General features: G+C 52.5%; 3 protein-coding genes across 13 annotated transcripts in view; all 3 read left to right on the top strand.

The window, feature by feature from the left end:
- Positions 1 to 15,619, top strand: part of LOC122381526 (DNA-directed RNA polymerase I subunit RPA2-like) — a 43,335-nt gene extending 27,716 nt beyond the window's left edge. For all 4 annotated transcript variants that reach the window (XM_043365791.1, XM_043365793.1, XM_043365794.1 and 1 more), the window contains exons 19-24: positions 5,346 to 5,487; positions 11,242 to 11,398; positions 11,698 to 11,823; positions 13,107 to 13,234; positions 14,273 to 14,437; positions 14,815 to 15,619. In XM_043365791.1, the coding sequence (XP_043221726.1) occupies positions 5,346 to 5,487; positions 11,242 to 11,398; positions 11,698 to 11,823; positions 13,107 to 13,234; positions 14,273 to 14,437; positions 14,815 to 15,042 (946 nt within the window). In that variant the 3' untranslated portion in view covers positions 15,043 to 15,619. The remainder of the gene's footprint in view (positions 1 to 5,345; positions 5,488 to 11,241; positions 11,399 to 11,697; positions 11,824 to 13,106; positions 13,235 to 14,272; positions 14,438 to 14,814) is intronic.
- On the top strand, positions 376 to 5,111 carry LOC122381525. The gene is made up of 2 exons (XM_043365789.1): positions 376 to 3,592; positions 3,842 to 5,111. The coding sequence occupies exons 1-2, from the start codon at positions 497 to 499 to the stop codon at positions 4,820 to 4,822; spliced, it is 4,077 nt and encodes a 1,358-aa protein (XP_043221724.1). The 5' UTR covers positions 376 to 496; the 3' UTR covers positions 4,823 to 5,111.
- A 521-nt stretch (positions 15,620 to 16,140) lies between the features above and the next one.
- LOC122381527 (protein disulfide-isomerase TMX3-like) lies at positions 16,141 to 25,412 on the top strand. 8 transcript variants are annotated; one of them, XM_043365799.1, is made up of 10 exons: positions 16,141 to 16,158; positions 19,274 to 19,349; positions 19,731 to 19,779; positions 20,124 to 20,327; positions 21,175 to 21,439; positions 21,667 to 21,810; positions 22,186 to 22,343; positions 22,616 to 22,811; positions 23,321 to 23,513; positions 23,944 to 25,412. In XM_043365799.1, exons 2-10 carry the CDS (start codon positions 19,313 to 19,315, stop codon positions 23,970 to 23,972), a joined length of 1,275 nt encoding a protein of 424 aa, XP_043221734.1. In that variant the 5' UTR covers positions 16,141 to 16,158; positions 19,274 to 19,312; the 3' UTR covers positions 23,973 to 25,412. The 8 variants fall into 8 exon arrangements, with proteins under 8 accessions (XP_043221734.1, XP_043221732.1, XP_043221733.1 ...); XM_043365797.1 differs by having other exon boundaries at positions 16,150 to 16,190; XM_043365798.1 differs by lacking the exon at positions 16,141 to 16,158 and adding an exon at positions 16,626 to 16,680.
- Positions 25,413 to 25,898: the final 486 nt, after the last annotated feature.

Genomic DNA, 25,898 nt, shown 5'->3' with positions numbered 1-25,898 from the left:
GACAACAGATAGAGTGCTAACAGATTTCAGCGCATTGTTAACATTTGACGATTTCGTTTCACTCAGTTTTCTGACGCTCATTCCAAAAGCTAATAGTGCGCCAATGCTTTACAAGCATACATGCACCAATTTGACGTGATTTTATAGAGAATTTAACGCTCTTTCTAATGGTGTTCGCAATTTGTCAATTAAGTGAATACTTTCGGACTTATATACATTTTAAGTGAGGGGTTCCAAATTTTTTGGATCACCCTGTATCTCCTTATTGGTGAGCTGGCTTCATGGAGGAATGATGATATGCTTTTCACGTGTTTTGTTGAACATTCTGTTTCTGATTGTTTTATCTCGTTGCTTCAATAAGCCTCCCTAGCCTCCCAATGCATCCACGTATCAAGGCCGGTAAATGCACTGTCTTTGAAATTATTGTGCTATTGCTCAGATAATCATCCGCTTATAATTTATCAGGACATATTTTCATTGTGTTTGAACAGTCGTCATGCGTGTTGCTCGTACAGACATAAAATTGGTCATCTTTTGTTTTATTTTATTTGTGGCGTGTAATGTTCGTCTCAGTGTTGGCGGAGACCCGATTTTCTTCGATTTCGATGAAGAGGACGAGAACTTTACCCTCAATCGTCTGGTACGGAATCCCAACAAAACAGCCGAGGCCAAGAAAATGGCCAGGAAGATGCTGAACAACAACTCGATGGCGCTGAAGCACCTGTCCAAGTTCCGTTCCACCGCTGCGACCACCACGCTGTCCCCTCTGGAGCGGCCTGTGGACGAGGATGACGACCCTCCGGAGCACCGGCCGACAGCCTCCTCCTCCACCGAGCTGCCGCCGCCGTCCAAACCCGTCCACAAGACGGTCACCACGTCCCTCTTCGAGCGGACGAGGACGATCGTCATGTCCGCCGGCCTGGCGCGCAGTCTGACGCAGCTGGCGCCGGCCAGTCAGCAGTTCTTCAAGAGAGTCTGTCTGATGAAGCGCGCCTGTACCGAGGAGATGCTGACCGGGGACCGGCTCACCTGGATCCTCCCGGATGTGTCTGAGCGCGCGCGCACCCGTCTCTGGCACCAGCTGGTGTGCTCGCTGCAGCCGGGCGCCGCGTGCCCGCAGGACGGCGGCTGGGGCTCCTGGGGACACTGGTCAGAGTGCGGCGCCACCTGCGGAGCGGTCGGAGAGCGCGTGCGCCGCCGGCTCTGCGACCGACCGGAGCCGGCGCACGGCGGTCTCCGCTGCCGCGGCCGGGCCTCCGAGGTGCAGTACTGTGTCTCCCGCGGCTGCGGGCTGGATAAGCTGGCTGGGTTTATGACGGAACACAACCCGTCTCAACAGCTAGCGCTACAACTACTTCAGAAACAGGTGCATGCTCATCCAGAGTTGGATACGCTCTGTATCCGTCAGCACTGCAGCCTGGAACACCTGCGGGATGTGGTCGGTAACGGGAGCGTCCACGCGCTCTGGGCGTCACTACACTGTCTCAAGCAGGCCGTGGCGTGCCCGATAGTGGGCGGCTGGACCGAGTGGTCGCAGTACAGCGAGTGTTCGGCTGCGCCCTGCGGAGACGGCCAGCAGCTGCGGTTCCGAACCTGCACCGACCCGGCGCCGAATCTGTCCGAGGGCCGCTGTCACGGCAAGTCGTTCTCGGCCCGCGACTGCAGCGTGCCGTGCGAGTCGTCCGTGGGCGGCCGCGCCGAGTGGGCCCCGTTCGGGCCGTGGAGCGAGTGCAGCGCCTCGTGCGGCGTGGGCACGCAGCAGCGCCACCGCCGCTGCCGGCTGGTGTCGCTGAGGAGCGAGGACTCGGACCGAGTGCCGGAGACCGATGAGGTGACCCTGCGCCGGCGGCGGCGGGTGCACCGTACCCGTCACCGCCGGGCGACCTATACAGGGCCGAAACGGATCGACCTGCGCCTGCCGCCGGATGGAATGAAGAAACGGCCGGCCACCCGGCGGCCACAGACGACCACCGCGGCCGGCGGCGGCCCGCGCAGCAGGGGAGGCAGCGGAGGCAGCGGAGGCAGTGGCGGGGGCACACTAGGGAAGTGGATGAAGGGCCGTCCAACCAGTGGGCAGAGTGACAACAGTGCTGGAGTCAGTTCGAGCGGCGGGAAATCCTCCAGCAGTGGCAGTAAGCCTGCTAGCAGTGTCAGAAAATTTGCCAGCAGTGGTAGTAAGTCTTCCAGTAGTGGCAGTAAGTCTGGAAGCAGTGGTAGCAAGTCTGACAGCAGCAGTAGCAAGTCTGACACCTCCGATGAAGAAATCGACCAGTCTGATGACTCTGGCGGCGGCGGCGGCGATGTTGATGTTGTTGTACCCAGTCCCGGCGGCGGCAGCGGCGTGGACCCGGCTCTGTGCGGCGGCTCGAGCCGCGAGGTGCGTGTCTGTGAGCCGCAGTGCGCCCTGGACGGTCAGTGGTCCGAGTGGGGCGCCTGGAGCGCCTGCTCCTCCGCCTGCGGGCCCGGCGTCAGCACGCGGGACCGGCTGTGCGGCGACCCTCCGCCGGCCGGCGGCGGACGCGACTGCGAGGGGGTCGGCTCCGAGGTGCACTACTGCTTCCAGCGGCCGTGCACGGTCGAGACGCGTCTCCTGGCGGCCTTCAACGGCAGCGGCTACCTGATCTACCGGCCGCTGTACATCCCAGCTGCGCTGCTGCTGGTGTACGTCCGCTTCCGGCCCGAGTCGGGCGACAGCGTGCTGCTGCACCGGTTCCAGAACAAGTGTCCCGAGCCGCACCACTGCGACTGGGCGCGACTCTCGCTCGTCAGTGGGTTCCTGGTACTCGAGAGCACGATGCGTCAGTGCCGGGTGAAGCTCGAAGGCCGGCCGGCCGTGCAGATTGGTCACTGGCACGAGGTGGCCGTCGCTATAGTCGGCGACCGCGCCTTTATGAGGCTGGATAACGCCGAGGAGCACCGCAAGGCGTACCTGAGCTGCGTGCCGGACGGACCCAACTACGATATGGACATGTACGTGGGCTCGGACCGCAACCGGCGCTCGGCGTTCCACGGCACGGTGTCGGCGCTGGCCGTCAACTACATGGAGTACAGTCTGCGCATGGAGGCTGACTGGACGGCCGGCGGCGTGCCGGCCATCGCCGAGGGCGTCACCACCAGCGTGGCCACGGCGGATGACGTGTATGTGCGCCTGGAGGCGGCTGACTTTTTCACGGCGCAGTGTCCGACCAACAGTAGCGGAGACAGAGCCGGCAGTCACGGCCGCCGGCTGGACTTTGTCGCCACGTTCATGATCCGCCAGCACGGTGTGCTCATGTTCACCCGCGGCATCGAGGAGGCGTCGTTTGTGTTCGTCAAAACGGGTGGTGTGTTCCAGGTGTGCGCCCAACTGGCGGCGGCGCGGGAGTGTCTGGCGTCCAGTCAGAGCGCTGAGCTGGATACGTGGTACCGACTGCGGGTGCTCATTGAACCCAAAGTGATGACCATGGTGGTGAATTTCGTCCACCGGACTCGTCTAATGCGCGGACTCGATTTCAGCGTCTGCCGTAAAATCGTATACGTGGGCGGCGGTCCCCCGGACACACTGAAAAAGATCGGCGAGAGTAACGGTTTCCAGGGTCTGGTGGAGTCGTTCCTGCTGAACGGCCGGCGTGACACGTCCCGCCAGATGTCCGTCAAAGAGTGGGGCGGCATGGTGAGCTCGGCCGTGGCCACGCTGGCTGACCACTACACCGAGGCCGTCTACCAGCAGGGCCACGCGCCGGCGCTCTCCTGCGACTACTCGGACGTGACGACCCCGGACAGCGGCGGCGGAGGCGGTGGGGGAGGGAAGAGCAAAGGAAAGGGCGCCGGGAAGAACGCCAGCTCTGCGCGTGTCCGCTGGCTGCGGCTGGACGAACTGATTGACGCGGACAGCGCGGCGGTGGAGCGCTCGCCGCCGTTCTCTGTGCTGCGGCTCGATCCTCACAGTAAGGACGTGCAGGGCTTCTACGGGTGTCTGGTGTCGACCCCGGCTCGCACCTGGCTCATACACGCGTTCGGTGTGTCGTTCGTTCGCACCACAGTGGTGGTGGCAGAGTCGCTCGCGGAGGAGTGGGTGGCGGTCATGAGCGCGCTCATTGGCTGTGTGCTGCTTCTGATGGCCGCGGGACTCCTGTATGCCAGTAAGAGTGGGCGATTTGGCCTGTTTCCCGGCCTACTGAGGATGATTTACGGTGAGCGGCTGTCCGAGAAGGACCAGCTCGACTATCTGCAGCTGCAGACGGGAGAGTTTGTGCGCGTGACGCCCTCCCGGCGCCGCCTGCTGCGCCCCTCCAAACAGTCCCTGCTGCTGTCACGGTCCCGTCACTCGCTGGCCACACCGTCACGGACCATCAGCATCACTCCGTCACGCGAAACCGAGTTCTTCCTGGAGCCGAGCAAACAGGTGCGCTTTGCCAGTCAGCTGAGCGTCAACCGCACGCCCTCGGGCCGGGCGCTGACACAGACCCCCTCGGGCGCTCCGGTGACGGTGACCGGCTCCGGGCGGGTGGTGACGGCCCGCACCCTGCTGGGTACCGACGCGCACCTCTCGCCCAGCGGCCGGATCACCGGGTATGACGTGGACGCGGCCTCTGACGGCTCCGAGGACCCCTCGCCGGACGGTTCGGACGACTCTCAGGAGGGGTCAGACGACTCGGGCACGCCGCTGCTGGCCGGCGCTGACTCACCGCCTGCGCAACTGAGCAGTATGGGCTCGACCCGGCAGCTGTCGACGCTGGGTAGTCGGATAACCTCGCCAGCCCTCTCAGAGAGCTGTTCGGAGGGCTACCCGCCTCCGCCGGGCACCGCGGACTCGGGGGATTCGGAACCGTTCTCTCCGTGAGGGGGTCTACTTGGGCGGGCCGTGGATCAATGAAGGGCGTAGCTGATAGTAACTGGAAAGTATTTGATCAACTGGGACAGAACTTGGTGCTGTTGACGGATGGGCCCGCGCTAGTGTCTTACCATGATGCTAGAATGGACTGTTTGGTGTGCTATTTGCCGTGTTTTGTACTTATTCGCAACGAGCTCTTTACTGATGAATTTGTTGGTATAGCTATTGATTGCTATCTTGCTATCTTGGTGGCAGAACAACAGGAATAAACATTCGAATACACTTGTAAATATACCTTTTCCGTCCTTTGACTCTAATATTTGAATACTGATAACGCCCGCCGTTTCATAACACGGTGCGGGAGATACGGACTTTTTTCTTCATATGCTACTCAGCGAGCACCGTGGAGGCCGGACATTAGACCAATCGCGCTTGCAGCCAAATATATTGACCTCTGGCTGTAACTGTTAGGAAGCATGAATGATACAGAACGCTGTACAAAATATCACGTGACTATCCTCCCTCTCCGCAGTTCATACAGCCTGGAGGAGGACAAGTTCCACGTGACCCGCTACATGGACGAGGAGCCGGCCCGGGTGGACTCGGTGAAACTTCTGGGTGACCCCGGCGGCTCGGAGATCCTGCAGGTCGTCATGCTCATACTGCGGGTGGAGGTGAGACGCAAACGGGAAAGGGAGAGGTGGGGGAGGGGTCCGGGAGCCCGTGCCGACAAACTAAAGTGGCAGTCCCATGAGATCGTTGCTCTATGTACAGTACGAAAACAATGGTCCAACCCGAGTGGTGACTGTTTCGCCATATATTTCTTCAGGTGACAATCTCAGACCCACGGCAGTTTCGGCATATTGGTAGCATGGTAGCCGATGCAGGCACAAACACAATGAGGTGATGACGAGTGAAGGTAACGATGGACCCGTAACAGAGACACTACGAATGAAAGCGCTGGTTTCCAAAGGCTATCGACAAGCGCAACGCTTATTTGCCGTAGCCTCTACCGTAGCCACCACCGTAGCCCCCACGGGAGCCTCCGTAGCCTCCACCGTAGCCCCCACCATATCCACCATAGCCTCCACCGTAGCCGCCGTAGCCTCCACGCAAGCCCGGCATGGGATCGGCGGACCGTTTGTAGCGGTAGCCTCCTCCGTAGCCGCCGTAGCCTCCACGGTAGCCTCCGTAGCCTCCACCGTAGCCGCCTCTATATCCGCCGCCGTAGCCTCTGCGGTGTCCGGCCACGGGCTCGGGACTGGCGGACCGTTTGTAGCGGTATCCGCCGTATCCGTATCCGTATCCGCCGTATCCGCGGTAGAACTTCCTCCTCTTGTGGGGCTCCGGCTCGCCTGTGACGAGGGCTAGCACCAGCAGAGTGAGGAGGGCGAAGCGCAGCATGGCGGCGGCGGCGGCGGGAGAGGTCTGGGGTGGGCGGCCGGTGGTCCGGGATGCCGTCAGTCCGCCGGCGCGCTGCCTATATACCGTGTCCGCGGGCTGCGGTCAGTCGGCCCGGTTTTTGTCGGTATTAGTGACCCTGGGTCAGCGAGGTCAGCCCAGATGCCAACGGCAGACGTTGATCTAAACAGAGCACGGGAGCTGCTAGAATGGCCGGTCGCCATAACATGTTAGATAGTCAGTCGATCAGTCTCTTTTTTATCAGTTTTTAACGGGTTGAGGTAGAGGTGTCAAAAGGTGAAAATTTTGGTAACCAGACTCGAACCAGACCCGACTGGACATTTCTGGAACCAGTCGGACCCGGTTTAAGTTGGCATCGGAACCAGTTGGACACGTTTCCCAAATGTCAATTAATGCAAACTATTTGTAGGTATCAATAGTTGCATCATGTAAAACAGCCTTTTCCCACTGGGAACACTTATGAGCTACAGTGTGTAAAGAAACATACACGAACAAATGTTTTCTTTTCATTCACTTCAATATTTTGCAATCATGTGTAGTGTGCAAAATGTATGGTTTATGGCAGGACCCGGTTGGACCGGTCAGCAAATTTCCAGGAACCGGTCTGGGTTCTTTGGACCGGGTCCCCGGGTCCACATTTTGCCACCTCTAGGTTGAGGCCCTCTCCGCTAACTAACAGCGCCTGACACGGATGGTTCTGATTAAATCGTACCGCATGCGGAACCGTAGCGAGTATCATATTGGGATAATACGTCACGACGTGTCCGGTCAAAAATAACTTGTCGAATGAAATGGTCCAAATTTGGACATGCGCGGTCCGTTTTTGTCTACTGGTGATATCGACTCGGTTGTATTGAATAAGTGGCAACCTTGGGACACTTTTATAGTCAAAAATGCACATTGCACAGCAGTGTTGCGCCCGCCCTGTGGAGTCAATGCCTGACATTTGTCACGTTTATTATATGGTCTACAAACGGTCTTTGAACGATGTTTGACTAAATTATGTTTTTGATGATAAAATGACGTTTGATGTTTTTGAGTAAAGTGTCACTTTCCACGTTTGTAAATCTTCATTACGAGTTACGAACACCAGCAATATTTGCAAAAAGAATGTTTGATTACATGCATAATGCAACAGCACCACTTAATCCTTAAAATCTAAACACGACACGATCGTTATTGGGAATCTTTTGAATCCTTCATTACACGCAGTGGTTAGAGAAGCTCGTTTGAAAAACTGACTCCATATCATGGATTGGTTTACAAACACTACCAAATGTGCCATTATCGATAGTCTCAATATAAGAGCATGGCCAGTGGCCACCTCCCGGTTGTTCTGAAACTACTGAGCTGGTGGGTGCTGATTTGTTGGTAGCCGGGGGAAACCTCATAATCGCAGTTGGAATGAACGAGCCGAAATGGTCGCGATAATGTGCCGTGCTCAGCCGCTTGCACTTCTGCCATGGCATCTGTGTCTGACCTCGCTGACCCAGGGTCACGAGTGGGGACAAAAACCGGGCCGACTGACCGCAGCCCGCGGACACGGTATAAAGGCAGCGCGCCGGCAGACTGACGGCATCCCGGACCACCGGCCGCCCACCCCAGACCTCCCCCGCCGCCGCCGCCACCATGCTGCGCTTCGCCCTCCTCACTCTGCTGGTGCTAGCCCTCGTCACAGGCGAGCCGGAGCCCCACAAGAGGAGGAAGTTCTACCGCGGATACGGCGGATACGGATACGGATACGGCGGATACCGCTACAAACGGTCCGCCAGTCCGGAGCCCGTGGCCGGACACCGCAGAGGCTACGGCGGCGGATATAGAGGCGGCTACGGTGGAGGCTACGGAGGCTACCGTGGAGGCTACGGCGGCTACGGAGGAGGCTACCGCTACAAGCGGTCCGCCGATCCCATGCCGGGTCTGCGTGGAGGCTACGGCGGCTACGGTGGAGGCTATGGTGGATATGGTGGGGGCTACGGTGGAGGCTACGGAGGCTCCCGTGGGGGCTACGGTGGAGGCTACGGTAGAGGCTACGGCAAATAAGCACCACGCTTGTCGATAGCCTTTGGAAACCAGCGCTTTCATTCGTAGTGTCTCTGTTACGGGTCCTCGTTGCCTTTGTTCTGTATGCCACTGTACCACAATGATATTGCCATATCGCTATGCTGCTATGCTTCGCTTGCCAAGCAACATGTCCAGACAGTGTCACTGTTGTGCATAAGGCGGCGGCCACGCCTCCAAAGACGGATTAATACAAAACCTATCGGAACACCTGTTATTTATATCTCGTCTAAAAGTTTAGGCACACCTACGTAAGCCAGAGAAACATCATGGTTGGAGCTAGCGTTTATGATGGTTCGTTGAATCACTACACCATGGATCATGAATGAGTATTATCTCAGGACATCGCCGTGATGGAGAGCAGATATCAGGGCAAGTCTGGTCCGAATATGATGGGTGATTACTGCTGGACACTGCAGAGAGAGGAACGTCAGCAGGGGAGGAGACAAAGCAAGAATCAGAAGCGATTCTAACAAGAAGAGTTGCTGAGCGAAAGGAAGATGCCAAAGTGTTTGAAATGACCAAAAATCTTGCCTCTGTGGTCGAGAGGTAGCACAGATGGATGACCATACCGTTGGTTGATTGCACTTTGCCGTGATTGTACAATATGTGATTACCTACATTGCGCTGTGATGTGTGATATACATTTCTGTTCCAACAAATTCAATAGTTCTGTGCTCATCTGTGTTGCCTGGCTGTGGTAAATATGGATTAAAAAGATATATCATCTAGATCTAAGGATATCTACAATAGGCCAACAACAATGCATAAAAAGTGAGAATTTAAGGCATCAGTATGTGCCAGACAAAAAACTGAGCCCGATGGGGCAAAACGGTGACCAGATTTGGAATCAGCGGCCTCGAATTAGGGAAAAACGAATGCTCACCTCTCTGTACATTTTTGGCTGTTGATCAGTGTAATATGACTTAGCTGCTAGTAGTTGCCGACAAGTTTGCCAAAATGAGAATATTTTCGCTCTTTTTTATTTAGTATTTCAGTTCGCTCTATTTTATGACGGTGCCAGATATGCAACAATTGTTTGTTTGTGTTGTTGTTGCTGCTTTTTTAGTTAAAATAACCCGTTTAATCGATTTTATGTAGGGATGCCAAACGTTTCCTTCTATATTATTCCTTTTTATATAGCTGTGCTCGTAATGTTGCTTCGTCCCGTTTGAAACGTAACGGAATGATATAAGATTCTCTCCTGGGCCCAATCTCACCAAGTGGGGTAAACTCAATTTGGGGTAAAATACCAAACTACCCCACTCCGTAACTACAAAAATACTACCCCGAAATTAGTTAAACTAGCTTGGTGAGATTGGGCCAAGTGCCCAACCTCACCAAGCTAGTTTAACTAATTTCGGGATAGTATTTTTGTAGTTACGGAGTGGGGTAGTTTGGTATTTTACCCCAAATTGAGTTTACCCCACTTGGTGAGATTGGGCCCAGGTGAGCAAATGGTGAGCAAAGAACCACGGCCGAAGTAGTCACCTGTCCAAAAGTCACCTGTCAGTCTGCTATCATCGACCCATCGTATTGGCTTCTGCAACGGTGTGATGTGAGTGGCGAGCATCATATTTTTACGATACCCACCTTTTTATTTGTCGCTCCCATGATTTAGTCATTAACTGTGATTGACATTGTTTATGTAAATGGCTCTTGGCAGAACAGCTATTGTTAACTTGTATTCCTGACTCAGCGACTTGGCTGTCCTTGGACAAATAGTTTTATCGTGTAGTCATGGATGATATAATGCTCATCCATGGTGTAGTGATTCAACGAACCATCGCAAACACTAGCTCCAAGTTGGAGCCTCCAACCATAATGTTTCTATGGCTTACGAGTTACGTAGAAGGTGTGCCTTAACTTTTTAGGCGAGATATACATAACTGGCGTTCCGATGGGTTTTGTATTAATCCGTCTTTGGAGGCTTAAACGCCGCCTCATACACAACAGTGACACTGTCTCGACATGTTGGTTGCCAAGCGAAGCATAGCAGCATAGCGACATGGCAATATCATTGTGGTACAGTGGCATACAGAGCAAAGGCAACGAGGACCCGTAACAGAGACACTACGAATGAAAGCGCTGGTTTATAACGGCTATTGACAAGCGTAGTGCTTATTTGCCGTAGCCTCTACCGTAGCCCCCGCCGTAGCCTCCACGGGAGCCTCCGTAGCCTCCACCGTAGCCCCCACCATATCCACCATAGCCTCCACCGTAGCCGCCGTAGCCTCCACGCAGGCCCGGCATGGGATCGGCGGACCGCTTGTAGCGGTAGCCTCCTCCGTAGCCGCCGTAGCCTCCACGGTAGCCTCCGTAGCCTCCACCGTAGCCGCCTCTATATCCGCCGCCGTAGCCTCTGCGGTGTCCGGCCACGGGCTCCGGGCTGGCGGACCGTTTGTAGCGGTATCCGCCGTATCCGTATCCGTATCCGCCGTATCCGCGGTAGAACTTCCTCCTCTTGTGGGGCTCCGGCTCGCCTGTGACGAGGGCTAGCACCAGCAGAGTGAGGAGGGCGAAGCGCAGCATGGCGGCGGCGGCGGCGGGAGAGGTCTGGGGTGGGCGGCCGGCGGTCCGGGATGCCGTCAGTCGGCCGGCGCGCTGCCTTTATACCCGTGCCGTCTGTATCTTCGTGACCGTGGTCAGAACGGGTCACTTTTTGTTACCGCTGGCGGCCCTCGAAAGCCATGTTTTTCGAGCGCATTGCTGGAGTAGCTGCTGCTCTCATGCAATGGTCGTTGAATAATCATATGCGTCTTAGGTTTGATCTTGGGCCTGGCCTTACAGACAGCATTCATGTGTATCACATCACATCATATACCGTGTATCTGCAATATTTGCTTAGCTTATTTGTCTGGACTTCTCTGTCTCATCAGTCCTCAGTTTGCTCGTTTTCTTCACACCCCTCAGTTCGTCCGTTAACAATCACTCTCCGTGTTTTTCAGCGGAAGCCGACGGTGGGTGACAAGTTCGCCAGTCGCGCCGGCCAGAAGGGCATCTGCAGCCGACTGCACGCCACTGAGGACTTGCCGTGGACGGAGAGCGGCCTGGTGCCCGACATCATCTTCAACCCGCACGGATTCCCCTCTCGAATGACCATCGGTGAGACGACGGACGGATGCCACCGCATGACTGTTCTGTACTGGCTTAAACATCTGCCATCATGTAAAAGCTTTGAACGGAATTATGTAAGACATATCACCATATAACTCTTTGCATTGTTTTCTCTGTGACTGATTCATCTACAAATGATATCTTTATCAAAATGCGTGGTGTATGTTGAACTAAAGACAAAATGATTAAGCATGCTAAAAAATGTTAATCATGCCGCCTGGACTCGGCTGTTTTGCCCGTATTTTACCGCTATATGCCCTGAACATTGACGCCTCTGTTGTCGGCAGCCATGATGGTGGAGTGCATGGCGGGCAAGGCGGGCGCCGTCAACGGCCACTGTTACGACGCCACGCCGTTCCGATTCAGTGAGGACAGCACGGCAATCGACTACTTCGGCCAGGTCCTGGAGCGAGGTGCGTGCGTTAGGCGGGGTCTGATAATGGTCCGGGATCCTGTGCGACGTTAGGTCCCCGGTGTGGTTTACATTTGCGTGAAATTAATTGGAGTTATATGCACTTGGGATGCAGGTGTGGCTTGCGCCGATTTCGCCTGGTAGATTGGTGTTGTAAAAAGTGAAGTGCGATGAAGGGTTTTGGTGACTTTTGTATCTGAATGTCTGTTAACCTTTTGTCCGGGATATTTTCGTTCAAGTAATAATGGCACCTATCCATTTAAAGAAAGCAGACCTGCTGCGCTGGACGATGCGTAACGCGACACTGGTGACACGTGTTAAAGGTAGTGTGCCAGCTTTCTTGGACCGTATGGAGTTAATGGCCCAGATAAGGAGAACCGGATTTTTAGAACTTATCCATACCTTCAAAACTCATGGAAACGTCTTAAATTCTTCAAATTTTGAGTACCCCAGTGCGAAATTCGCCCCGACGGGTTGTCGGTCGTACCCCAACCACATTTCACACCACTATGAACAATAAATGCACACACTGAAATCGCTATTACCGATATGCTCATCCAATCAAGTTTCGATAAACCCGTTCATCATCATCTCCTGCGGTTTCGAACACGCCTGTTAGGTGGCTTCTGATGCTCGTCGAGGTCGGAATTTCCAAATACGCGTGGTGCGTCGGGCCGCGCGCTCTGACTTCGGCCAAGAAAAATGCGTCAGCTGATCATTGTCATTTCTGCCACTTGCGTGTGGTGAAATGGGCTCATAACTTATAAGACGGCTTTTTCATATCAATTATTTTACATAAAATCATATTTCAAACCATAAATAATGTTCGACAGCCAAATAAAAGAAACAATACCAATACGGGCTTACAGTTTAAGGCTCGACATTGTGTTGTCTACGATTAGACAGCTGATAACTCATTCCCGTACGTCGTATGGTCGTAACACTATAATGACCTTTGCTTATTGTCACAAGTGCGCCGCATTCGCGATTGTTGCCCGACGCCTGTTTGCAGGTGAGCCCACTACAGTTGTTATACATATCTAAAAACCGAAAAACTTTTAGGCGAAAAAGGCACTATTCCAGGCCCATTTTTGATTTTTTTTGCGATATTAGGTAAAAACAGAAGCTTCTTATCCTAGGAAAAATAAAATGGGAAATCTTTCAAAGGTGGCACACTACCTTTAATGCATGATTGAGTCACAGGCTGCTAGCTCACTAGCCCCTGCATTTCATCTGCCTTGTGTGTGCGTTTTTTCACGTTTTCTCCCCGTCTCCCTCCGTCAGCCGGTTACAACTACTACGGTACGGAGACCATGTACAGCGGCATCACCGGCACCGAACTGGAGGCCAAGATCTTCTTCGGCGTGATCCACTACCAGCGGCTCAGGCACATGGTCTCAGACAAATGGCAGGTGGGTGCTGCGCGTGAGGGCTGTAATGTTACGTAATACGTGTACCCGCACCCTGGGACAGGTGGATCCGGGGCTGAGCAGCTGGTCTGGGTAACCTGGCAGAGTCCTCAATGGTCAGGAGCGGTGGGGGTTAACAGGAGAGGGGGCGGATGACATTGATGACGGGTTCGATTCCGCCCCAGTGCCGGGGTGGAGGGCGCCCGGCACATTTCCGCCCCAGTGCAGACAGAGGGCGCCCGGCAGCCGGGTGGTCACCGGTGACAGTCGCCTCAGGGACGGCCGGTGGGGCTGGGGAAGCATTTTGGAACCGGTATGGGGACTGGGTCAGCTGAGTGGCCAACACGTCTGTGACTCACTGATCGGGATTTGCCTCACACACTGTCACTCTGCCCGGCAGCCACCTAATACAGTTCTGTTCAGCTGAGTAATGTGACAAACACGTATGATTTTATCTACATAATGTCGCTCGTCAGTCTTCGATGTCATTTGTCACCCATGTGACACAGCTATCATAAGCACTTATCTCAAAGCCGTCTTTCGCTTAACTGTTGACCGTTGCTGAAAAACGGACTCTTACATTAGTGTTTACATTTGTGTAACCATCCATTCAGCTGCATGCAAAGGTCTGCTGTTCATTCACCGCTTCCCTTAGCTTTTCATGCTCCAAGATTCGGGTACTTAGCTACCCTGTCGGCCGGTATTCTACATGTGCCCGAACTGTGGCGCTTTTTACTGGCAAACATGGTGGAGCTGCTTCGCTCATGGTCACCAGATATGAGACGGGTTTTTAGCTATGCAATTTGCCCTCTCTGTCTGGCAACATGCGCTATTTGCTGATCCGAAATGCGATTATCAATGAATCAGCATTTAGTTATTTAGTTTGTCGTGTTACGCACTCCAGTGGAACATTGTCTCCAGGCGTGTTTCTTCCGCTTGTTATCTCGCTTGCCTCTCGTGCTATGTACCAATGGATGACGAGCTATCCACACTGGGCACTGAGTGCAGCCCGTTATAATAACTCCCATTCCCCCCTTCCAGGTGAGAAGCACAGGCCCGGTGAACTGCGTCACACGCCAGCCGGTCAAGGGCCGGAAGAAGGGCGGCGGCGTGCGGTTCGGAGAGATGGAGCGGGACGGGGTGATGGCCCACGGCACGACGCTGATCGTGCAGGACCGGCTGTTCAGCTGCTCCGACAAGGCCGAGGTGAGGGACGGGGTCAGGGAGAGGAGGGACTGAGGTCTAGGAGAGGAGGGGCAAGGGTCGTTGAGAGTGGCTAGGAAGAAAGGAAGTAGGTAGGTAGAAAGGCTGGAATAGAAAAGGGGGAGGCTTAGGTAAAGCGTAGACGTGTGTTACGGGCAGGGGAGGGGAGGAAGCAAGGAGTATTGATGTAGGAGGAATGTTTGATGAAAGGGAGCAGAGCTTTTCTACGGCAAGGGGCGAGTGATAGATAAATGCAAAAGATATGTGAAAAATATGGATATATAGACTCCGTAGTGTCGTGTGCCTTGTGTTTGTGCTTGCCTGCGTCCCTATGTGATATATACCACGCCTGACCTCACTCTTACCCCGCTGTCCCTCAGATGCACGTGTGCTCGTCCTGCGGCTCGCTGCTGTCCCCCGTTGTGGAGCTGCAGGCTCAGCGGAGCCGGGGTCCGCGCAGCGGCGGCACCGGCCGGCGGCCCGTCTGTACAGTGTGCGACAGCACCAGGGACGTGGTGACCGTCCACCTGCCCTACATGGTGCTCCACCTGGCCATCCAGCTGGCCGCCATGAACGTCAAACTCAACGTGAAGGTCAAGGAACAGTGAGGGGTGAAGGAGGTCGGAGAAAAGTGTCCGATCCCGGACCGTCAAGCATGGAGCTCAACTGCCAGGAAAAGAAGCGGTGAGGGGCGAAGAGGGTCAGAGAGTGAACGTCACCTCACCTCCAAAACGTCAGCCTGAATGTTCGACAAGAAACAGTTATTTTGTTGAGGGAAGACGAAGAGCGTAACGTCCATGTCCAGGGTCGGTGAGCAGCCGCCGGAAGGGTCGTGCACCGCGGGTCAGGGAAAGAGAGCCGGGGGTGGAGAGTGGCATGCCTTCTGAGCGGTGATCTGTGTGATATCGCCGGCTCGACCGCGGGCGATAACTTGTGATGCTTGATGCGTGTCGCCGTGCTGTGGCAGTCGGTTGATGAGTTAGGAATAGCCGGGTGACCTGAGAGGACCACTGCGGGAGCCTTCTGTCTCAAGTGGAGAGTCCATGGCGCTATAGAATGTCACTCGAGTATTGCTGACGTCATAAGACCACCCTGCGGCGGTGGGTTGACCTCTGGGTGTGTCGGGTCACGCTGCTCGGTGCTTGTTTGTTACGCGAGTTTACCAAATACAAATGGCCACATGAGGCATGTTCTGGTGGACCGTTCAATTAAATTAAATTCCGGTGAAAAGCTGCACCTATGATTTTATTGTGTGTGCATCTTTCCATGGCGTTCGGAAGTGCCTTACGCTGCGATTGGCGAACGACGAGCACGGGATTCTGATTATGGCTGCCATATACATAAACAGCAGCTCCCCACGGGTTCATGAGGTCGCAGACACTTGACAGTTTTTTTTCATATGGGTTGAGAATGACATCTGACTTCACTCTGCGAGAATGATACGGCAAGTGCTGTGAACTCGAACGTGCCCCCAATCTCCTCATCAATTTACGTAGTATCCAGTACCTGTCGAGTGAATGTTCAGCACAGCACAGCTTTCACTGATCATCAGAGTCCCCTTTTGACCAGTTCCGCTTTGATTACCAGTACAACCGTTGAAGTGATTCCATTATTGAGTTCAAGGAGTGATTCCCTCTCTCTGTCGTTCTCTTCAAATAAGTGTGACGTCATAAGATCTGACTGTTTTAGAATTATCTTTAATTTTCTTAGGGCACACCTTGAATGTAAACAAATAATCGCGGGCCAACTCCCATTTCAGTAGGTGGAACTATGGTCATGAGTACCCAAATATAGGAACGTTCCCATTTTTGGGAACGGAGTTCCCAAATATGGGAACGGGCGTTCCCATTTACGGGAACGGAAGGTAATTTTTCGGCCGTTCGCCCACTAAAACTCATTAGTGCATCACGTCTCAAAAAAGTGCACGCTAATTTAAGCATCTACTGAATCTCTATAAAATTATCTTTAATCTGACCGTTGAACAAGGAAATTGACCGTCGAATGATATTTTTAATGATTTTTTTGAAATGACGGAATGGTGAAAACATGGGTTATACTACATTTAACATGCAATTTAAAGGAAAATGAAGCGTTTTTTTCATTTTGAGGTCAAGTATAATAATTTTCGCCTGGTTATGAAGTTTCATACTAGCGACACCAGATGCTGACATATGCAAGCGAACACGCGGACAGTCCCGAGGTAATATTGTTGACTTTTGGTCTCGGGGCGCACGACCGCGTGGAACGTCAGTGATTTTACCGAACTACTGTTGTAAACTTAGTTTCAGTGGTTTAAAATTATTCAGCTGTATTTTATCAGCCCGGAAAGACATATTTTATTTGGATGCTAGCTGTTTAGCATTGTTTTATAAGGAGCGTCATGAGCGTGGTTTTTGTCTTCCGTGTTTCTAAGCATGATCGTTTTGGGGGAATTTCTCTTATATAGGTCGCTCTGTGTGGCTTATTTATAATTTTTATGCTGATTTCGATCATTCCTCGTGCCCATCCTACCAGGCCTTTTGCCACTTACACTCATTAAGAAAGGAAAAAACTAGATTTTCCATGGGACTAGGTGTTTTGAGGGTGTAACATATTCAGCGTTCCCATTTTTGGATACTTCCTTGTGCTCGTCAACTATCGGTGATAAACAGACAGGTGCTTGACATGTCTCCACCCTCGTCGCGGACGGTGGATATAGGTATGGAAGACCTTGTTGAACATCGCTGAGCGTTGTGAATTACGTAATCCTGCAGAGGGGGCGTGCCCGCTGCGAGATCGACGGGAATAAAAGCGCAGAAGACCGGGCGAAACATGCGACGGTCTTGCCGGAAAGGTCATCTGATGATTGTTGCTTAACAATAATTTGCGGCGTTGGACATGATGCTTGTTAATGAAAAGAGCCCCTGAAAGGCGTCGGTGAAATCGTTCCCAATTTTGGGTACGCCGTTCCCATAATAAGGAACGCTTGCAGCGCCAGTGTACGAGAGCGTTCCCAAATTTGGGTTCGCGGCCCGGATGATGGACTGCTTTAGAAATAGGGGAACGATTTGAAACTACGATGGGCCTTACAATATCAAACTCTTTCCCAACAATATTGAGACAAATATCAGGCGGTTCACGATCGTTTTATATTTTTTGGACGTCATTTAACGGTTCTTTTTCTTGTTTTAAATAATTCCTACATGGCGTTCCCATATTTGGGTTTATCGTTCCCAAACATGGGAACGAAAATGCGTTCCCGAAAATGGGTACGCTTGACCATAGTTCCGCCTACTGATTTGTCTGTAGCCAGTTGTTGATGTTTTCGGAAATTCTTGTAATTTCTTGACTGTTTCAGCTGTTGGTATACATAAACATTGGTTTGTTGATTGCTGGCTGATATTTTTGCCTTACTACCTTTCAATTTGAGAACGATTTCAATTCACGAAGCCTTCGCGACAAATGTAGCGCAGTTCAATATTCTTGCGTTTTGAGTGTTTTATGGGGATATATTGGTGCTTATTGGGAGATTTATTCTAAAAATAACTGTTTTGTATGCCATACATGCTCTACTGTGGATGGCATGACAGTTGTTTTAGTGCAGTTAAAGGAAATAGTTCACTTTTAACATGGGATTTTGAACTGGAATAGCAGTTTCGTAGCTTGAGCTGAGACTAGCACAAATCAGGAGCTTTTACGGCTCAACGATCACCCTAGACGAAGATATTCCATTTCTCGTTCCGAAAAGAGTGCCTTGCAGAGGAATGTGTGCCTTGCACAGGAATGCAGCCACTTCATCATCAGCCAATCAGCATGCTGCTTACAGCTAATGCAGCATACGCAGGTTTGAACTACGCAATATGATTGGTCAACGCGTAATAAGCTTCCGCGTCAAACATTATTTTACATAGAATATAGTTCATCCTATATTAAAATATAGAAAATAATTGTTTTTACAAAAAGGTTTTATTTTATTTTCTGATCATTTTGAGCATAAAAAATCGTAAATCCATAGCAAAATACTAATTTCAGGAAAGTGAACTGTTTCCTTTAATAGTTATTCTGAGGGCTGTTCTCGGGCCCTGTGCTTGGTAGTTGGTAGGACCGTACGCAGGCTTCAATCTCCGCCCATGGCGTCCTAGGTCAGCCTTTCATCACCGCACACAGCGACCGCTGTGGCCAGTTGGGACAGCGTTGGCTGAGTGCGGTCTACCGTACGCAGCCGTGTGACAAACTGACGCGACGACTACCCCTCCCCTGCTCCCACGCGGCACTCCTGCTGCCTCACCGCATGCAGCGGTGTGCAGTGCCTGTGAACAGCCCTCTGAAGCAGAATAGCTGGATGATTGAATGTGGATTGTGGATTCAATTCAAATTGCTAAGGCTGAGAAATGAGAATTGCAATTGTTTGTATTGCAGAATATTAAGTGTGACTGCATCATTGCAGAGCTAACAAGGTGCCCTAGACAGCTCCCAGAAGCCAAAGCTTGGATTTAGATTCATACATCAATATTATTTATGATTGAACTTTGAAGAAAGCATGAAAATGTGCACCATAGATTCAGCTTGTCTAAGTCCCCCTACAAGCGATACAAAATTTATATCCCTCTGTTGGCATATCCAAGGGGTTTATTTGAGTATTAGCCCATTCTACAGCATCTGTAAGTGGCTAAATTGTGTCACTGTCTTTTTCTCAGGTAGTAAGGACACTAAAATAATGGAAAAAATGTTTTGAACTGTATGGCCATAGCAATGCGAAAGGAAAGTAAGGAAATAAGGTCTGAAAATTTTCTACTTGTTATGCCAGTGCTTATTTTGGAGTTAGGAATTTTGACAACCTCTCTGTCCCTTCTTTTTCAGAGCTGTTGATCAAGTGTCACCTTAGCTTCATATCTAGATATGAAGCTCCTCATATATTTATTTGCTCTACTTCTAGGTGAGTTCAGAAAAAAAAATACTATTTCTGGACTAGAATGGTTTGTAACCCATGCAATAAAATAACTGATGACTGTGTTAGTAGAGTGTATGTGATACTCTACCCATCCATTGTGCAGTTGCTGAACACATAAACCAACAAATCTGCATAATATTTGTGTGTTTTAACTGTTTTTTAGATCATTTTTACATTTATGTATGATTTCAATGTGTGTGTTTGCTTTCATTCTAACAAAGACCATTTATAATTGCCTGGTTATAGCTAAAAAGAAAAATAAGTTCTCTTCATAGGTATAAATGTACACAAATTTGTTCAAGCTTTCCAATTTTCTTATCTCCATGTTTCCATACAGCTAATGTTGGTATTTTCTATTTACTGCAGGAGCTTTTCAAAGTGTGGCCAGCACACGGGTCTATGAGCTCAGTGACAGGTATGTGTTCTGATGCACCATAACACTGTACTATTTGTGGATGATTGCTAAAAGCTAATAAATAGGTAGTGTTGCTTCCCATTTTCTAATGCCTGATTTGGACAAAACTGGAGCATAACTGAAAGACAGATAGGCCAACAATCAACATTTATCAAACATTTTCTATTCTTACTTGAAATTAGGCACTTCCAGATATTATTCTTAACTTTCAACATGGTCCTTTGGCCTGGGCCTGTTTGCCTGAGGTTATGATGTCTGTGCCGTAGCAGCTGTATCATCCCATCTGTCTCGCCCCTCTCCCGTCTCCGCCGGAGCATTTCCATCATCTCCCGCCACCCCGCCAGGTTTTTGGACATCTACCAGGAGGGTACGTGGCTGGTGAAGTTCTACGCTCCCTGGTGCGGCCACTGCAAGAAGCTGGAGCCCGTGTGGATGCAGGTGGCTCAGCAGCTGGCGCACTCGGAGGTGCGCGTCGGCCGCGTGGACTGCACCAAGTACAGCGGCGTGGCCAGCCACTTCGGCATCCGCGGCTACCCCACCATCAAATTGTGAGATATGGGCAAGTTAGGAATGGAGGTGTGGTATATGATCTGTGTGGTGTCACTGAAGGGCAAGGAAATCGGGACGTTTTCAGTTGTCAGTGAATAAGTACACGAATCGATAGGTAGCATATGTGGGCATACCGACACACGAATCGAAGTGTCGGTACGCCCTGTCCGCTTCCCCGCTTGCTTGTAAACGCCTTGTACGGCTTCCATCCCCTCACCACGGCTTCCTGACGTAACTTATGATCCCAATTAACGAGTCTATTTGACTGTGTGTGACGAAATTCGTTCCTACCCCGTCCTCCACCTCCCTCTGTACCTACTTACTGCCCAGCCCTCTCGCCCACTTACAATATCCTTATATGGTCCTCACTCCTCACCTGCGACGCCTGTCCTTGCCCGCTTCTGATTGGTGCTATGATATGACGTACATCTGTATGTCTGACGTGTATATGTGACGTATGTGTGTGTGTGTCGTGAACTCGGCCGGTGCCGCACGGTAAGGCACTTCGGTCTTGGAGTCGCAGCCGTGCACTTGTCCTTACTGCTCGGCGGACCAGTCTGTCTTCGGACCTTGGCAAAGTCAATTTGTTTGTTATCTTTGGTTTCTGTGGCCGTGAATTGAATACAGGCCCAACTTTGTATTTACATTCTGTTTATTATTGGAATCGCGTGGTTGAACGGCAAGAACAACTACGGTCCTACAAATCTAGACTATCACAAACAAGAATTTGCTTATTAACACTTGTATTCTGTTACACTGTGTGGCTGGCCGGATGTGACCCATTGCGCCGCGTCTGCTCCCCTCCCTGACCCCCCCCCCCCCCCGTATGCCCTCCCCTGTCGGCAGTATTCGCGGCTCCGAATTCGAGGACACCTACGAGGGCGACCGGGAGCGGGAGCACATCGTCGAGTACGCTCTGCGTATGAACGCGCCGGTGGTGGCACCCCTGGCCGACCCGGCCGCGGTCCGACAGCTCAGCTCCAAGCACGTGCTGTTCTTCGTCTATGTCGGAGAGCACGAGGGTCCGCTGTGGGAGGCGTATAGTGAGCTGGCGGGGAAGTTCCGCGCCCACCACTACTTCTACAGCTGCGACGAGAACGTCTTTCAGAAGGTGGGCTGTGGGCCTGGGGATTAGGGCGAGGGAGGGATGGTGGTGTATACAAAGTTTTGGAATGCTGTCCGTCGCTGGGCGCGGATTTTCAATCATGCAGCCAGGGTATCATGAAACATAATCGCATTATTTTCACCTGGAAGAGAATCGAGGAAAATACCGTAAGACGATACATTGAAGTTGAGGGCTAGATGAACTTTGTAAACGGCACCATCCGCGTGTTTCAGGTGGATAAGAGCGTATCCGCTCCGTCGGTGGTTGTCTGGAAGGACGGCCGGTTCCGTCCGTTCGAACACTCGCCGTCCGAGCCGCACCTCAACTCCTCGCTCTACCAGTTTGTCAACACGGAGCGGTTCACGAGGTTTATGAAGGTTAGTGGGTAGTGAGTCAGGTAGACGACTCTGCATCTGGTTTGACAGAGAATGTGCCACATGACTAGTGATAGGTTGACGATAGAAACGAGAGGGCGAGACGAGAGGGTGTGTCTCCAGTAATGTTCCATGACCGTATATGCCTCTTTTATGCTGGTTTGTACGCCATGGGGCGACCCTAGCCTCTTACTGCATCCATTGTCGTGTCTGTGTATCGACAGGTCTGGCCGCCACCTTTGTAAATAACCGGTTAACGGCGTATTGACACCTCTAACCGCCTCCCGTGTCCGCAGGTAACTGCCGGTAACTTTGGCCAGCTGCTGAGCACCGGGACTTGTTACCAGCTCTAACCATAACCCATGTCTCTATTACCAGGTAACTGCTGGTAACTTTGGCCAGCTGCTGAGCACCGGCCGTCTGCTGGTGATCGCCGTAGCCGAGGAGGACCCGGTCCGGCGGATCCCGGCCGTGGAGCAGAAGTTCCGAGACATGCTGGAGGCGGTGGCCATCGACACGGCCGACAAATACTCCTGGTAAGAGGTATTCGTTTGGAACTAAGATTTAGATATCGCGCACGGCTCATTAGCATTTATGATACTTAACGTATGCTGGCTTATTTGGTTGAGGAGTTTTTGTCTACAGCTGGTCTTTTTGAAGAAAATATTTGGTGTTGGTGTGACTTGAATCATGTCACCACCCGGCTGTTAGTTGGCTGTCGCACCATTACTGGAAGTCTCCGTTTACAATATCTCTGCCATGATAGTCAGCCGAACGGTGCCTGACCTTCCCCCCCCCCCCGCCGCAGCCGTAAGGTTCAGTTCGGCTGGGTGGCCCAGCCGAGTCTGGTGAACGGCGTGGCGGCGCGCACGCTGGCCGTGCCCTCTCTGGTGGTGATTAACGCCTCCGATTATACCCACTATGTACCGGACGACGAGCCGGATCAGCTCACTGAACAGGCGGTGATGGTGTTCCTGGACAGGGTGATGGCTGGAGATGTGCAGGTGAGGGGACAGAGGGGCTGAGGGAGCGAGGGGTGCGATTGTTTAGAGAGGTACACCGCTTATAGAGAGTGGTTGTAGTTTAGGGAGGTGAAGGGTCTTTTCAGGAAGGGGAGAGAGGAGTGCCGCTTATGGAAGGAGAGGGTTCGGGAGATGTTTCTGACGATATAATTTATTGTAGAGGGAGGGATGTAGTGATATTACGATCCACTGGAGGGTGCCGCCCAATGTCCATTAAATAGACCGATAAAAGGGAGGGTGTGAGGGCTGCGCTGCTCGGTCACTGGCTGTTTCGGATAGAGACTGTGGTTCATTGACGAGACAGCTCAGTGTACTGACGAGCGTATCGCAACATGTAGGTACCGAATACAGAACTACCGTGTGTGCTGACTCCTGTACCTCCCTGTACCGCAGGCAGGCGGCGGCGATTCGTACCCGATGCACGTGTACCGCGCCGTGTACCAGACAACTGTACTGAGTACTGACCCGTGTACCTGTACCGTGTACCGCAGGCTGGCGGGGGCGACTCGTACCCGATGCGCGTGTACCGGGCCGTGTACCAGGCGCGCAGCTCGATCGAGGGGATGTGGCGCGGTAACCCGATCCTGACGGCGCTGCTGTTCGGCCTGCCGGCCGGCTTCCTCACCCTCATCTGCTACTCCATCTGCTGCCAGGACATCATGGACGCGGACGAGGAGGACGAGGGTACGTGCGGCGAGAGCGGTGGGGTGGTGTGGGGGGGGGGAAGGCGTGGGATTTTGTAAGGGGTCCCTAATGCTGGTGCCTGGTACGGACCATAAGGACGTCCTGTGGCGGTTTTGAGTGCTGAAGGAGGGTGCGCTAATGTCAAAGTGAACTGCTTTGTTGATTGCTAAGTGTTTTAAATATGCGCTGAGCTCCACCGTTGCATCGTAACAATAATGGTTCCGATGTGTTATCTTTCTTCCTCCTTTCCAACCACCGATGCGTACTTATCCTTTTCTGTTCTCTTCCGCAGCTCTGTTCTGTTTGTCTGCATGTTCAGCTCGTATGAATTTAGTAGTAATGGTTAGTTGGATCGCCGTGGCTACCAAAGCCATAGCATACTGTCTTCATTTAATATCTAGTGTCTTGACGACTGTTCTGTTTCCGGCAGATTACGCGTATCACGAAAAGAACGAGTAGCTGCACCGTGCCGCCCTCTGCTGGTCGTACTCTGTCCGACCTCTGCCGGCCGTGTCTCTCCGGCTTCCCTGGCCGTATCGCTCGTGCCATCGGCGTCTCATCCACCGGTCCGCTCCGCTGCTGCAGCGACACATGCAGGCAGGCGACGGGGTGGCAGCGAGGGAGCATGGAGACGGCAGGGGTGCCGTGGATGCCGTATGTCATCCGTGACTGGTCCTCTGTCAGTGTTGAGTGGAAGTCATCAAGTCATCAGGGCATATTATGTGGGTGTCTGTACAATTCGCCCGAGGCTGCTCGTGACGCCTCAGTCGCCATTCTGTGGTCTGGCTCCCCATATAATACCGCCTAGCCAGAATTCACAGACCGGTACCGATTAGTCGTGACTGTTTCTGATCGGTGCCGCATCTCTGAAACAGTGGACTACTCCGCTTTGTCTCCTGTCAGGCACGGGGATCGATCAAAGTCAGGAATCATGTAAAGTGTTCAAGTGTGCATGTGCATTGAAGACTGGCGTCTGGAGCCTGAATAGCCAATTTATCATTTATTTTACTGTACCGTTTTACGAGGGTACTCTTTTATCCAGCACTATGCATGGATTTATTGCTGTTCAAGTTTATACCAGATATTCAGTTATACGGATTTTCATTCGCGGCCACCGCTAAGGAGCGAGGTGCCATAATTATCTTATGTGTTCATCTGACTGCCAACTACTCATTCCTTTATCGTGGTGGACTCAGTCGTCATATATGAATGGCTGCAAACGGCTGCGACTCTTTTACCCATGACGTTTGTCCTGTGCGTATGTAGCTTGTGTAATGTATGCGTGAGTAATGTATCAATCGTCAGTCAATTCGCTGTTGGCACGTATCGTTGTCGCTCGCGCTGTAACGGCCGCCGTCATATGTGGAGTGTGGACTGCCGAGCGTGGCTTACATTCTACGATACACTGCACCTGTCGTTCGGGGGTCCTCGGGAGTCAGAAGTTTGAGGATGCTCAGGTCAATCGCTACGGCTTTACCGTGACATGATGATACGATGCGTAGATAACATCATGACTGCCGTTCTGGTGAGCGCGAGCTGTTTTTGAACCACCGTTCGGAATTTCTCACGAGCTTTGTCCGGCCATACGTGCATTGTACGCGTCGTGTGTGAGTGTTTCGTCCCGGGGCAGCTGCGTTGCGTTGCGGGGTGGTCGGGTCGTGTTTCTCTGTCAGTTTTTTTGTGGTTAAAGCCGGGGGGGAGGGGTGACAGTATTCTCGGTCGGGTGCCATATGTGACCTCTCGGGTCATCGTGTGACCGCTCGGGTCACTCCTGTAACCTCCTGGCTGCCATTTGTGTTACATGTCTCTCCCGATCGGTTATCTAGTCAGTCACTCGCGGACAAAGCCAAATACATGACTGGCTCCGTGGCCATCCACGGTGCCAGCGAACTGAACAAAGTTTGTCTCCTGAGAACGGCTAGTGAAGCTCTCAGTCACTGTTCACGTGGCTCGTGAGGGATCTTAGAGCTGCTTCTACACATTACGCTATTTTACAAGCCAGTGGCTGCCTTCAGCCAAGAGACCAGCCTCCCTCTAGATCAGTCTCGCAGCCCGTCGTCATAGCTAACGTCGCTCGAAAAACACACAGTTGTGTCTCGGCTTTTTTCCGATGGATGTCCCGGCTGTCCCCAGAGATTCCAGCCCCTGTCCGGTTTCTCTCCTCAGTCTGGACTGATTCGAACCGGTGATCTTTCATTTGCCGGTGTCTCTTGGGAGGGTTCATTTGGCCCGACATCTCTCCCCATCCCAATCGTCCATTTTCGTCCGACTTTGATCGGCGGTCACTCAGCGGAGAGACGACTCGGCTATGGCCTGGGTACCGTGGAAACAGACACCAAAGCCACGCTGACTGCGATTCGTCCGGGCGCTGCCTGGTCCGTTGGG

This window comes from Amphibalanus amphitrite, unplaced genomic scaffold (assembly GCF_019059575.1).
Source record: "Amphibalanus amphitrite isolate SeventyFive unplaced genomic scaffold, NRLGWU_Aamphi_draft 000121F_arrow, whole genome shotgun sequence".
Lineage (NCBI taxonomy): Eukaryota > Metazoa > Arthropoda > Thecostraca > Balanomorpha > Balanidae > Amphibalanus > Amphibalanus amphitrite.
This window is presented reverse-complemented; position numbering and strand designations above follow the sequence as displayed.